The sequence below is a fragment of the Globicephala melas genome, chromosome 15 (assembly GCF_963455315.2).
Source record: "Globicephala melas chromosome 15, mGloMel1.2, whole genome shotgun sequence".
Lineage (NCBI taxonomy): Eukaryota > Metazoa > Chordata > Mammalia > Artiodactyla > Delphinidae > Globicephala > Globicephala melas.
The window spans coordinates 71,538,690-71,552,581 of NC_083328.1; the positions used below are offsets into that span (position 1 = coordinate 71,538,690).

Below are 13,892 nucleotides of genomic sequence, written 5' to 3' on the forward strand. Positions count from 1 at the left end.
GGGCTGTCTCATTCGAACGTGTGCAAATTTTCCTGGCACTCAGTAGGGCACGAAATCAGTGCTGTGGTATTGGAAATACTTGAACTCTAATTCTGACTGCCACTAATTCTATGTCTTTGAGACAGTATATTCCTTTCCTTCTCTGGCCCTTAGTTTTACCATCTGTAACCCAGAAACAGTGGCAAAATCATGTGTGGAATTGCTGGCAAGTTCAAGTTATCCCAGGATATAACTAGGAGGAAGAAAACGTCGGGAATCTAGGCTGAAAACAGGGTCGACGTTATCACCTCGTTAATTCCCAAACATCTTTCCCTCGCCCTTGACCCCTCCTCTTACCTTCTACCCTAGCCGTCCTCCTTTTCTTCAAGATTTCCCTCTAGAGGGCACGCTAGCTCTACCGTTCTGGTGCCCCACTTCCGTTCGCCTTCATTTTTTCTTCTGCGCATGTGCACACTTCGCTTCCGGGCTTCCCTACTCTCGTTTAGGTGGCTCAACCGAAGACTGCACCCGCTACGCCTGCGCAATGTCAGCCCCGCCCCTCCACCGCTGTCCCCGGAAACGCTTCCTTCCTACGCAGCGACTACAGTCGCAGCAGCAGCTGGAGCTTTGCCTCTCTAGGCCGGTAGGGCCTCTCCTCCATGGTCCTGCCTGTCAGCACCGTTCCGGGGGCCAGTCGTTGAGGCTGGGCTGCGCTCGGAAGCTTCGATCCTCGAGTCCGTCACCCGGTGAGTGAACCCCACAGGAGCTCGAGTACGAGCGGGGCCCGAGCAGCTGCTGGAACGGGCAGGATTTCCCCTCACTCCGGGAATGGGTCTGTCCGCCCCGGCCTCCCCCCCAACTCCCGGAATGGGCTCGCCCCCTCGGTCCCAGTCCCTCCTCCCGACTGGGCGACTTTGCCATGGTGACGGCCGGCGGGCTGAGGCCCGGCGTGTGTCCTCTCAGGTGCCGGGGCGGCCCGGGGCCCATGGCGCGGCGGTGGCGCTGACCCAGGCCCGGGCGGCGGCCGGGCCCCGCGGGCCGGCATGGCGGGCCAGTTCCGCAGCTACGTGTGGGACCCGTTGCTGATCCTGTCGCAGATCGTCCTCATGCAGACCGTGTATTACGGCTCGCTGGGCCTGTGGCTGGCGCTGGTGGACGGGCTGGTGCGCAGCAGCCCCTCGCTGGACCAGATGTTCGACGCCGAGGTATGGTCCCCGGGCCGGCGCGGGCGGCGTCTTGGCCTCACCGGGTGGTCTGACACTACTGGGCTCTAGACCTGGCTGGGCCACCTTTTCGTTTTGTGGCCCTGGGAAAGGGATATCACCTTTCTGAGCCTCGGCTGCCCTATCCATAAAATGGAATGACAGAGAGGCAGATTAGTACAAAGGAAGGGGCCTGCGTTCCAGGCAACCTGATACATCTCCTTTCTGACACTGAAAAAGTGACTTCACTTCTCTAAGCCCCAGATTCTCGGGTGCCAAATTGGGGACGGGAGGATGGATAAAAGAGCATTCACGGAGTATAATGGGAACTTCCTGGACTTTGGAGTCAGGTCTCTAAGTTCCATGTACTAGCTGTGTGACCTGGGGCGAGTGTTGTCATCTCTCTGAACCTGTTTTCCTGTCTGCAAAATCATGAGACCGCTGGCATAGAGGTCGTGGACTGCAGTACAAAGAGCCTGGCTTTGGATTCAGAAATGCTTAGTGTCCAATGTAGGCTGAAACATACCAGCTGTGGGATTTGGGGCAAGTTGCTTTATCTTTCTGAGCCTGTTTCCTCTTCTGGAATAGAATAATCCTCAGCAAAATGTTATGAGGGCCAGAGGGGCCTAGGAGTAAGAAAGTGCCTTATAAAGTGTAATGGGAGGGTGGAGAGGTGTTTTGCTTCAGAGAGGCAGCTGTGGTATATGGTAATAAGCACAGTTCTTGGAGCCAGGAGATCTGGGATGGAATCTTTCCTTCTGTTGCTTATTCTCTATGTAGCCCTTGGGCAAGTTATTATCCAAAAAAAGGTAATAATAAGCAAGTTATTATCCAAAAAGAGGTAACAGTAACAACAATAACAACTTTATGAGGTTGTTGTGAGGATGATATGAGATAATGAATGTCAAGGCCTTTGAAAGCTGAAAGTGTGCAGATGTTTGGTATTGGATAGTACCGTATGGACAGTGGTGGAGGTCACTCACCCACCAGGTGCCTAGTAGTACCTTCTTAGGAGTCTTGCTGAACCCCATTCTAACTCTTTTGCTGTTTATTTACCCTGTCACTTTGGGCAAGTGACTTAACTTCTTTGAATTTTCATTCCTCCTTTGTAAAATGAGGATAATGATCCCTTCCCGGCTGCTGTGAGGGGTCAGATGAGATACAGTGGTGGACGTCTGTAAAAGCAGCTTGGTGGAAGTAGGCTGCCATACAGATGAAGAGGCCTGTTGGCTTCTGTGGTCCTGGAATGATGTTTGTTCCTGAGCGGGGCTGCTGGGGTCCTGGAGCCTGGGGCTCTGCCAGGCCACTTCTCCAGCATATTTCCATTTGTGATTCCCCCTCAGATCCTGGGCTTTTCCACCCCTCCAGGCCGGCTCTCCACGATGTCCTTCGTCCTCAACGCCCTCACCTGGTGAGTATCACCAGTTTTGCTATCCAGCTTTTGGGGTCTTAGCACTGGAACTAACTTCCTAAATTCGGACGTGAAACAGGCTGGCACTTGTTCCTGGGCAGTGGTGGACTAAAATGGGTGGCAGAGGCCAGTTCTGGGACTGGCTCCACTGTAGGGTTTCTTTGATCGCTGTTTTGACTTAGCTGGAAAGCTCTTATGTCACTCTGTGCATGCTGCCTTGGGACAGCTTTCATCTCAGACCACTTCCCTGATGTGGAATCAGATGAGGAAAGGATTGCACCGGGAGTCAGTCTATTCTTGGCCCATGTGCCATTGGCCAAGTTCCTTCCCTTCTCTCTAGGCCTTGGGTCCTCATCTGTACCCTGAGGGCTTTGACTGAGAGGTGGTTTAGGGAAGTGATTAAGAGCTTAGGCTCGGGAAGCCGACTCACTTGGCTTTGACTCTCAGCTTTACCACTAGTCTAGTGACTGTGGACAAGTTAATCTGTCTAAGCCCCAGTTTCCTCATCAGTAAAATCAGGCTAATAATATTACCCACCTCATAGTGGTAAGGGTTCCATGAGTTAATTCACAGGAGGTACTTAGAACGATGCCTTTCACATTACTGTTCTTGACCTTACACTGGAGGTTGAAAACTGGTGGGGTGACTTTGACCTGAATTTGGCTCCCAGATATGTTCTGTTTGGCTTACACAGTTGTCAACCCATGCAGGGTGTTTAAGACTTTTTTCACTTAGTTGAAAATCAGGATATCTTATGTTAAAAATACAGATTTCTGGCTTCTCTTAAAAAATGGGATGATCGATTGATTCCAGGCCAGCATTCTAGCATGGTGACTTGCCTAGCTGCAGGCCGCACTTTAGATGAAACAGGTATGCTTCATGCTGCCACAGTCCCCACCAATCGCTGGGATCCCTTTGAGTGGCAGCTGCATTGATCATCAAGCTCGTACTTTTTCCTTCTCCCCAGCCTGATCCACTCTCAGCATCACCTGCCAGGTTCCTCTGGGCATCTGATAATGTAACCCCTGCCTCCCACTTCTCTCGCTTGCTTCTGACCACTGTGCTGTCATCCTAATTGTCCCTGCTCCCCCAAATAACCTAATCTAAGGCCAGGACAACCCAGTGACAACTCACTGCTGTCCTCTCCCCACAGTGCCCTGGGCTTGCTGTACTTCATCCGGCGAGGGAAGCAGTGTCTGGATTTCACTGTCACTGTCCATTTCTTTCACCTCCTGGGCTGCTGGTTCTACAGCTCCCGTTTCCCCTCGGCGCTGACCTGGTGGCTGGTCCAGGCCGTGTGCATTGCACTCATGGCTGTCATCGGGGAGTACCTGTGTATGCGGTCGGAGCTCAAGGAGATCCCCCTCAACTCAGCCCCGAAGTCCAGTGTCTAGAGTCAGGTCCTTTGGACACTTGACACCTTGGGCTGCTCCGACTGTCCAGATGAGGTCCAGCCCAGGCCTGAGAGGAACCCGGGAAATGTGAAGTCTCTGTTGGTGTGGGAGAGAGAGTGAGGCCCCGTCAAGAAGGCAGGTAGCAGGCAGGATCACAGCTGCAAGAACGGCCTCCGTTCACTGAAGCCTTGGTATCTGGGAGGTCGGCAAGGGGGACCTCTTTCAGGGTAATAACAGAATCAGAACCATGCCACTCTTGAGCCACCATACCTGTCACCAGCCTGTTATTTTAAAAAGGAAAAAAAAAAATAATCAAGGGTATCTGATCACAGCGAACCACTCTTCTAGCCACCTGTCTTACCTCCCTGGGACAGCTGTTAGCTTTGCCATGCTGCTGGACTGCAGCTGTTCTGTTTGGAGCAACACTGGGTTTCTGGATCCAGAGCCACAGAAAGATGTAGGCGCAAAGTAGCAGGCTGCTGTCGGTGAGAGGATGGCAGGTGGAGGCATCAAGCAGAAAGAAAACGCACAACCTGTGTCCTGCTGCACACGTGTGTGTACACCAGTGAACCCATGACTGACTTTCTTCCGGTTCTCTCTACTGGGCCTCCACCCTGCTGCCAGCTTTCAACATTGCAGGCCGTAGGACCCAGAGAAGAATCTTAGCGTCGCTCCCCATCTAACCCTCGAACTAGAGTCACTGCCTGTTCTCTAGGAATGACCGGGCATCCCAGCTCCCACGGACCTCCGTTCTGGCAATAGTTCCCTTTTCCCGCCTTGTTTGGAATTACACAGTGGGAAGGGTACAGTGGGCGCCCAGACACAGGAAGCCCAGCCTTCCAGCTTGAGGTGCACTTGATAGTGCCGAGGGAGATAGGAATTTGCTACTAAGATTTTTCTTCGGGGTGGAGTGTCCTCTGTGAGGGGCTTACAGCTGCCCTTCCCGTGTACATAAATACAGTATTTTCCACGGTTCTGCCTGTGCTTATTTTGTAATACTGTGCTCGGGAGCTATACAGAATGATTAGGCCACCTTCTTTTTTTCCTGAACCCAAGTATTCCTCCACCTGGTTAAAACACTAAGTGCCGGGGACACCTGTGTCCCACCCCCGCCTGCAGCCTTCTCCGCCACGCCTTGGGTGAACTGCCATGACGCTCAGGGTACCTTTGCCATTTGCCAGTGACTTCTGAACGTGCCCAGTGGAATGCACTGGTCTAGACCCATTTCTGCCTGGAAACCATTGCTGCTCCCCTTTGGGTCCTCCAGAGCCTGCCTGAGAGAGCTGTCAGTGCTCAGCTTTCAGTGTTAGGGCTACACGGCTGGGGACTTTTGCCATCTCCCCAGGAAGCCTTTCTAGCCTCCTGGCTCCCAGCCCTGCAGAATAGGAAGTTGAGGCCGACAGGATGAAGGTTTAAGAGTGAACATGCCTGGGCAGAGGCTGGGAAAATGCTCGGGTGAGGCACCTCAGTAACTCAGGGAACTCTAGCCAAGCTGGGAGGAAGCAGGTTGTTAATGAGATTCTAATCCTGACTGCGGGGTCCAGGAGGTATGACCAGCTGAAATGGCTTCCCCTGGGTGGATGGATTTCCCCCCAGACTCTAAAGGCAGGTGACTAACTATTTTGAGGCAAGCCTCAGAGCACTCACATCGTGTGGCCACAGGCTCCCGTGGCCAGCTCTGGTGGTGGTAGCTCCAGCTGTTGGCACACCTCTTTGGGAGTTTCCCACAAAGGCTGGTGCTGTCCTGCACATCGTCGATGACAGATCTCTGCCCCTTGAGTGTCAGTTGGATTTATGAAAACTACCAAAGGTCAGGGGAGCCAAGGTGGGTTTTTTTTGTTTTTTAACAATATCATGACTAAGCTGAATGACAGTTGGGGGTCAAACATATGTGAGTTTCCTGAGATTTTTATGAATTCTAAAGTGACAAAGCAGTGTCTAGAGGCAAGTTCCAGAGAGGACTGGGCAATGGAAGTAATAAATAACATGCATTGAGTGCTTCCTAAAGAGATGTCCAGCAGTAGACTAAGTGCTCTGCACCTCCCTGCTCACTTAATCTTCACAACAACCCTCTGAAGTAGGAAACAGCATCATCTGTATCTTGCAGATGAGGAAACTGTAAGGAACTTGCCCAAGGTTACATGTTAGGAGCTGGCAGAGCCAGGATTTGGGTTCCGGTAGTGACATTAATAAGCTCATTCTGAAGAGATTAATAGTTAAAGATGTTTAAGTTCTTAGTGGTTAAACAGTCTGCACCTTATAATCATACTTTCTCATCCTACTGTATTGTTTTAAATACTAAGGATGTAAACTGTGTGAATATTACTTGCTTTCCAAGAAAACGGATAGGCAGTACATTAAATATGGCCACAGATTTCCAAGTGAACATAGGAATGTTGGAAATATTTTTATTTCCAAAGGATAAAGGAAAGTACCTAGATTCGAAAGTTACCGCCACCCTACCACTGAGTTGGTGTAGCTCTTGACTTTCTAGGGGTCTGACGTCTAGACGCCCCCCCCGCCCCGCCCCATCCCATCCACTACCATTTGGAGAGACAAGTGAAGACTAGTGCATAGCTGGTACTCAGAATAGTTTATAACCCACAAGAAGGACGGGAAAGGAGAAAGGGATGTCTAGCTCAGAGGGTGCCTCTAACCCCTAGCTCTAGGCAGGCCTGCCCAGATCAGAGCCACATGGGGGTCAGAAGGGCAGCCAGCAGGCACCAGTGAGGCGGGAAGCTCCAGGTCCCCGTGAGTCTTATGTGAGGCACAGCTCAAACAGGTTAGGCTCCCCTGGAAGCAGAGTCTTAGACTCTCTTCAACAACTCCCAGATCAGGGTAGCTTCCTTCTCGCAGTCCCTGGGGGCAGTCAGCCTCTAACCCAGGGACTACAGCCTCAGGGGCAGGGGAAGGAGAGGCCAGTTCTGGGCACAAGAGAGGTTCTTTGTGGAGAGGGAATTAAGAGCTACTGCGTGCTTGAGGTTTTCTGTAGGAAAGTAGCAAAGGATGGTAGAACAACATTGAAGCAAGGGGAGTAGAGGGAGCTGAGAGTTTTAATCCCTGACCTGCCTACCTGGCCAAGGCAGGGAGACTTCTAGGGGCCCAATGTTAGAAGGCTTTAGAGAGCTGCAATGGAGTGCAAGGTTAAGTCCTGGAGTCCCATTACCAGCTCTGAGACCTTGGATAAGCTACTTAACCTTCCCTGGGTTGAACTTCCCTGAGTTTTTGTGAGGATTCAGTGAGATGTCATAATGTAAAGCATTTAGTGCTGTGCCTGACCTATAAGAAAGTGATCCATGAATCTAAGCAGTTAGAATTATGGGACCGCTGCCCCCTTCCCATTTTACAGAGGAGATATCTTTCTTCAAAGCCTCAACTGTTAGGTGGGGGGCAGGCTTGCCCATGACCTAGGTACAGCCACCAAGTATTGAGCTCCTATGTGCCATGCACTGTAAAGTGATTTATGTTTCTAACTTAACCCAATGAGATAGGCACCACCGTTTTCCCCATTTTGCAGACAATGAAACTGAGGCTTAGGAGTAAACAGCTTTCCCCAGCATCAAACAGCTGATAAGAAGCTAGGCCTGTCTGCCTCAGCAACCTCATCCCCATTCATCCACCAATCATGTTTAAGTGGTACATGGCCCAGATTGGGAGAGGGACAGTCTCCGGGATCCAGATGCTATTTTGTGAATGTGAACATAAGATTGGCTTTTTAAACAAGCAGCTAGTTCCCTAAAGGTGGGCAGTTAGGCAGCCGCTCATAAGTGAGAAACAGGGCCAGTACTGGCTTTATTACAGCAAGGAGGCCTGGAAAACAGGCCGAATGTTCAACGTCCCACAAACTGGTTTCAACTACAACAAGCCTGATTTGCGCAAAGCCCTCTGGAATGGCTACTAGTATCCCTCTTTTAATAAACAGATGGAATAGGCTCTGAGAGATCGTGTGACTTGTTAAAATTCAAACATTAAAAAATTTCCCCCAGTTAACTGTTAGGGAGCCATTTCTCCTGCGGTCTCTTATCCCTGAGATTATGGGTTGCAGCAGCCTGCCCAAATCAGGATCTGACTGAGCCCTGAAGAGGGGCCTCAGGTTGAAGTGGTTAAACAATGGGAGAATGGTAGTGGGGAGACCCTAGTCCTGGGATTATGGGAGGCAGGTTGCCTGAGCCTAATGCCAGCAGGTGGAAGGGATGAGGCTGGAAGGAGTGCACTGCTGGAAGTCATTCACATACATGAGGCCTGCATCCTTGCTTCCCCAGCGGCACCCTGGCCACGCTGGGTCCCAGCCTAGGCACACAGGCTTCTGTCTGCTCACTTGATGGCATTGCCCATGGGAAGCTGGGGCCCAGCTCTGGCTCCCAATTGGGCAAAGCAGAAGTTGCCAACCTCGCCTAGGCTCAGGCCATTCGGGCCCCCACTTGGGGCTCCCCGGGGAAGGTTCCCATGAAGACTAGTGCATGCCCCACCCCACCCCGCCACACACACAGGGTTTGGCTTTTTGTTTGGGAGTGCGCTGCCCTAATCGCCCGCTGATAGAGCACGCTGGACAGAAGTTTACTTGAAGGTTGATGGAACGGAAGGTGCTTGGGAGGAAAGATCGAATAGAGGGTTGATGTGATGATGTGATTGTTGATGCCCAGCAAGGGAACCGAAATGGAGACTACCCAGGAAATGGGCTGGATTGCAAGCTTAGCGGGAAGACAGCTTGAAGTGAAGGTTACGGGAGTGGAGGTTGCGCGGAGGGGGTGGGGCGGGGTGCTCGGGAAGGGAGCGCCGCGCCTGGGTGGCCGCAGGTAGGGAGCGCGCTGCGGGGGGCGTTAGGTCGCCATTCCTGAGGCTGAGCAGTGCGGTGCAGAGCGGTCCAGCGCCAGGCCCCGCTCAGGCTGTTCTCGCGGCCCGGTTTCCGCTGGCGGCCTCCTGGCGGATGCTCAGTCAGGGTGCTGAGCCCCAGTGGAGAGGAGGGGTGCGAGCCGGCCGGTTTAGCGGGAGCCTTTCCCATCCTTCTCTCTCCCTCCCAATCTGAGGATCTCCATCAGTGTCCTGGCTCCCTGGGAGTGAGGGTGGAGGGCTCTGCGCCCCTCGATGGCTCTGCTGCTCTCCCGAGGGCGCCCGCTGCACACAGCCTGTCTCCAGGGGAATACGGAGGACCAGGATCATAGTCTTTGTGCAGAGAAAGCCTGGGCCCCCTCTGTTTTCCTCTCCCCAACTGCATATTCAGGGCCCTGTGGCTCCTACCGGACTCGGGGTTGGAGGATGGACGCGCTGTGTCCCACGGGAGCAGTAGGACGAAGTACCAGTTCCCCGCCTGACTCGGTGCTTTCCGTGACCCAGGCGGGGCACATTTCACATTTCCGGCTGGCATTTATTGACACCCGGAGCCGTGATAATCAGGGCGCAATGCACGTGCGTGACGGGCTGGATGCTGCGTTGCACCTTTTCCCCTTCTTCGGGAAATGGAACGGGGAGCAGCCAGGAGACCTAGATTAGAGTTCTTGCTGTGCCACTTCCCAGCGGCGTGAGCTTCTCGGCGCCGCGGTGGTTTCCTCCTCTCCTTGGCCTGCAGGGCCATTGTGAGGCACCTGGCACCCAGGAAGCGCACAACCAACGCCCCCCTTCTATGACTTCATGGAGAGCACCGCTCAGGAGGCCAGCTTGCAGAGGCGGGGGAGGGGAGCAGCCCGCTTGCTTCTTTGTTACGGCTTCTACACTGACCGTAGGGACCTGGGGATGGAGTGGAATTAACCTGAAGTCGTGATTCACACTCTTCCCCACTCCCCCGCCTTACCTCCGCGGAGGGCCTCTTTCCTCCAGCCTTTCCAGCCCCAGATAAAGAGGCAGAGCCAGCGGCAGTATTCTTCAGCGGCATATGGGAGATTTTATTTGTAGACTCGCGAATTTTCCCGCCCATCCCTCCCGTTGAGATGGTTGCGCGATCTCCGCCCTCTCCGCACACCTCTGGCTCCCATCCAAGGTCACACCTGCGAGCAGAGACCTCAGCGTCAGTTAGGAGCTAAGACCGCCCCCAGAGGGCGCTGGCGTCCAGGGAGAGGGCTCAGGGACCAGGGCGCTGCGGTGTCTGGCAGATTGGCGATGCCCGGTTTGCTGAAGGGGCAGCTTCCCATTCAGCTGGACCCCCAGGCCCATCACCCCCTTCCTTTCTTGGGACCTCAGTGGAGGGGCTGGAGTATTTCTACTTTTTCTTTTGCTAAGGAACTTTTGTTCAGAGTAGGTCTTATTTGAGGCACGAATAAATAAAACAAATGCAGAGTTTATCTAAGAGGGGATGAGATGCAGAAGAGCCTTACTTGACCACGCCCCCTCCCCTTAGCCCCACATTTGGAAATCCCTAAACTCACTTACTCAGACTTCTGTGAGATTCTGAGCCATAGCAGATGGCCCCTCCTGAGGCCTCCAGGCAGTGGATGACCCACCTCAGAACCACACTCCCAGTGCCCTCCTTCCCCGGAGCCCCTACTTGGGTCCTGAGAGGACCCAGCCTGGCCACTGCCCTGCTGTGTGGACTTGGTCAATGGCTTCCGCCTCTCTGGGCTTCCCTCTCTGGGCATGAAGGTAGGGCCTCCCAGCACCGCCAGCCACAGCCCCCAAGACTCTGGATCCTAAGCCCTCTGACTCTGGGCCCAGCTCAGGGCCTGGCTTGGGGCTTGTGTCTCACCCTAGCCTGGCAGTGGCATTGTCACATCTTGTATGGACGGACCATTGGCAGCTCAAGTGATGCCGAGCAGAGGCGGGTGCAGCAGCGCTTGACCGAGCGCAGGGCGGATGGTCTGCACATCACTCGGGGCCCTGGGAGGTGGACTCGTGTGGGCAGCCCCTCACACCAGATCCACTGGTCTGCTGTGTCCAGCTGTTTCATGTCCTCCATGGGAGTTCTGTACTGGTGGGTCTTCAGGAAGACGACCCGGGGGTCCACAGTGGGTGATTGCCTCTCCTGGGCTCCAGGGCCAGTGGGCAGGCCACGACCCTTTGACGTCACGGGGACCTCAGGCTCCGGCCACTCCTCCTCGTGCGGCACTGCTTGCTCTGCCGTGTGCCCCTTCCGCAGTGCCGCCTTGGGCCTTGACTGCTCCGGGTCCTCAGGCTCCCTCAGGGGCTCTGATTTCTTGGAGTCCAGTTTCTTGTTGGGACACCCAGCCTCCTGAAGATCTTTGTTATTTTGTTCTACTGTATCCCAGACGTCTTCGTGGCTGGCAGGGAGAGGAGCGGCAGTCAGCAGAGCAAGACCAAGGTCCTGGGCCTCCAGCTAGACCGAGACAACGGTTCTGCAGTCAGCTCAGGGAGCCTGTCAGGAAAGCTAGAGAGGGCCTGAGAAGAAGCTTCTCTACCACTCAGAGGTCTTGTTCCTGGGGGCAGGGGGTGTGGTGATGAGGGCCGGCGGGCAGAAGGGATGTGAGAGGTTGGGAAGGCCTGAGGCAATGGCTAGTAGTTCGGGTGCCTAGAAATATGTGTTGCCTGCGCCGGCCACTCGGTTAGCGTTCTGCCTCTTTGCGTTTCAGCTGATGGACTGGACTGGTCCAGTGTTTTGCTTTTGGGTTTTTTTTTTCATATTGTGTTCCAAGAAATCTTAGAAAATATCTCAAATGACCACCCCCCACCCCTGGAGGGGCAGGGTGAGGGGCAGGATAGCTTCCCTCCAACGACACAGTTGGGGCTTGGGGACAGAAATTTGAAGAGTGGCTCTGCTGCTTTAAAAAGGCTTGGAAATCTCTGGGACTAGATGATCCTGACCCTTCTGGCTCAGTGTTTCCTGAGCACCTGCATCGAGGAGGACGCCAACTCAGAGGGAGGAGCCAGAGGGGTGGAGTTACCTAGAGGGGTTAGGAGACTTTCCCCAGGGGTGTCTGTCGTAGACTGAGTCCCCTGCAATGTGGCAGCCCCTGTCCTAGCTGAGTGTGTGTGGAGAGAGAGAGGCCTCAGGTTCAGGATAATGACAATACAGAGGATAATAATGGCCACTGCCGATTGGGTGCCCACTGGGTGTCAGGCCCAGGACCCTCACAACAGTCCTGCAAAGCAGGAGGCAGGGAAGAGGCAGAGCGGCTTGGAGAGCACAGGCTTTGGAGACAAACTGGGATTCACATTTGCTTCTGCCTCTTACCATCTGTGTGATTTGGGGCAAGAAAGGTAACCTGTCAGAGCCTTAGTTTCCTCATCTGTAAAACTGGGGTAATTCCTTCTACCTAACAGGATTTTTGTGAAGAATAAACTAAGTGGGAAAATGCTTTGCATGGTACCTGGCACTTAGCGGGTGCCTCATGTCAGCTTTCTTAGCATCCTGATGTGACTTGTGAGGAAACTGAGCCTCAGCAGAATGACTAGTTTGCAGGTGAATCTCTGCGTGGTGTTGACTTGGGAGAGGCAGAAGGGGTGGCCCCTCGTGCTCAGAGCACCAGGTGGTGGTTAGTCCCGTGGTTGTATGATTATGACCAGGGTTATGACAACAGCTCTGATATCAGCTGGGAACGGCTTCAAATCCTAGCTCTGCCACTTACCAGTCCAGTTAACGGGATAAGTTACAACATCTCTTGAGCCTCAGCTCCTCAGTAAAATAGGGCTAATAAATAACTACCTTTCTGCCAGAGCCTAGTCAAAATGCAGGTTGCGAAATTCCTTAGCATAGTGCCCGTTCCTAGTAAAGGTGGCTATTGGGCCCATGATGGGGGCCGCGGGTGGGCCATGCTCACCCAGAGGAGACCCTGCGGATCTTCGGAACTCTGAGCAGGGAATTCCAACACCTTTTGGCCAGGTTATGCAGTTCTTGGGTCCGAGGGTTCGAGCTCTCAAGCAGCTTCAAGAGCGCCAAGTTTTTTAGCACCTGCCAGGGGCGAGGAGCCAGAAAAACTGAAGCTTCAGCTTTCCTGGGCTAGCGTCCCACCCCGCTACCCGGACTTTGGCTCAGCTCAGCTCAGGGCAGGGCCACGTGACTCCTCCCGGGTCACTCGGCCTGGCAGCCAGGAGCAACACTGCATGGGGGCTCAGGCTCTCCTAAGCAGACACCAAAACGGGGCGCCTCACCGCTTTAAGTCGGTTCCGCGCAATTACTTTGCTGACAGGCTGCTGTATCTTGTCCCGTGGTTCCTCATCTTGCATCTGACAGAGAGAGAGAGAGAGAGAGAGAGAGAGAGGGAATGCTAACACAGTAGGAACCCCCCGAACGCCTCCATAATGCCTCTCCATTGGGCTGGGCTTGGTGTGACCAACCCTAGACTGGGAGTTTTGTCACCTTGGTTTGGGGGTGGAAACAGGGAGCCCATTCTAACTCTCCTGACCTCCCTTCACCCTTCACCTCTCCCTCTTCCCCCCAGGCTGGAAGGTCCCCATCCTGGGCATGGTTGGACTCTTTGTTGAGACCCCCACTGGGTCTGGTCCCAAATCCAACCTTGGAAACCACTGTATTCTTGAGCCTCTTCTTTGCTGATGGACTCATGCTGGAGCTGTGAGGCCTCAGAGACAGATGGAGCAAGGCACCGCCTGCCCCCCGCCTCTCTCAGCTCAGCCAGCGCTCAGGCTGGGCATGGGGATGATTGTGCTGGGGCTCCCAGGGAGGGGGCTGTGACATCACTGAAATGTGTGACAGTGGCAGGGCTGTCTCCGAGGAGTATGTGGATGACAGGGGTGGAGGGTGAGGAGGAAACTCCTGTCTGTGGAGAAACCTGGTAGGTGCCAGGCAGAGGCATATATTGTCACCATCTCCCTGTGAGGTAGGAAGATTCCCCCGTCTTTTTGTTTGTTTGTTTGTTTGTTTTAATAAAGAAGCCAGAGTTCAAAGAAATTAAATAATTTATCCACGCAGCTGGATAATGTTGGAGCTGGAAACGTAAGGTCTGACCGTCAACCCATGAAACGTGGGTTCCCAACTATGCTCATATGTCCATTCATGTCACA

The 13,892-nt window shown here is 53.7% G+C and overlaps 2 protein-coding genes across 4 annotated transcripts in view; one reads left to right on the forward strand and one right to left on the reverse strand.

Moving 5' to 3' along the window:
* Positions 1-485: 485 nt before the first annotated feature.
* Positions 486-13,892, forward strand: part of SYS1 (SYS1 golgi trafficking protein) — a 34,594-nt gene continuing 21,187 nt past the window's right edge. The window contains exons 1-4 of one of the 3 annotated variants that reach the window (XM_030843552.3): positions 509-725; positions 922-1,184; positions 2,525-2,592; positions 3,746-4,961. In XM_030843552.3, coding sequence (XP_030699412.2) covers positions 524-725; positions 922-1,184; positions 2,525-2,592; positions 3,746-3,986 — 774 coding nt within the window. In that variant the 5' untranslated portion in view covers positions 509-523 and the 3' untranslated portion in view covers positions 3,987-4,961. Of the gene's footprint in view, positions 726-921; positions 1,185-2,524; positions 2,593-3,745; positions 4,962-13,892 lie in introns of those variants that run through there. The other 2 variants (XM_030843553.3, XM_060284344.2) reach the window with 2 other exon arrangements.
* TP53TG5 (TP53 target 5) lies at positions 9,905-13,434 on the reverse strand. The gene is made up of 5 exons (XM_060284346.1): positions 13,387-13,434; positions 13,023-13,097; positions 12,692-12,822; positions 10,663-11,194; positions 9,905-9,967 (listed from the first exon to the last, which is right to left on the reverse strand). Exons 1-4 carry the CDS (start codon positions 13,432-13,434, stop codon positions 10,684-10,686), a joined length of 765 nt encoding a protein of 254 aa, XP_060140329.1. The 3' UTR covers positions 9,905-9,967; positions 10,663-10,683.

Coding starts and splice junctions, on each gene's coding strand:
- TP53TG5 (XM_060284346.1), bottom strand. CDS start 13,434: ATGAGTCCATCAGCAAAGAAGAGGCTCAAGAATACAGTGGTTTCCAAG. Junction 12,823..13,022: donor CGCGGAACCGACTTAAAGCG/GTGAGGCGCCCC, acceptor CGCCCCTGGCAG/GTGCTAAAAAACTTGGCGCT. Junction 11,195..12,691: donor ATCCGCAGGGTCTCCTCTGG/GTGAGCATGGCC, acceptor TCTCCCTGCCAG/CCACGAAGACGTCTGGGATA.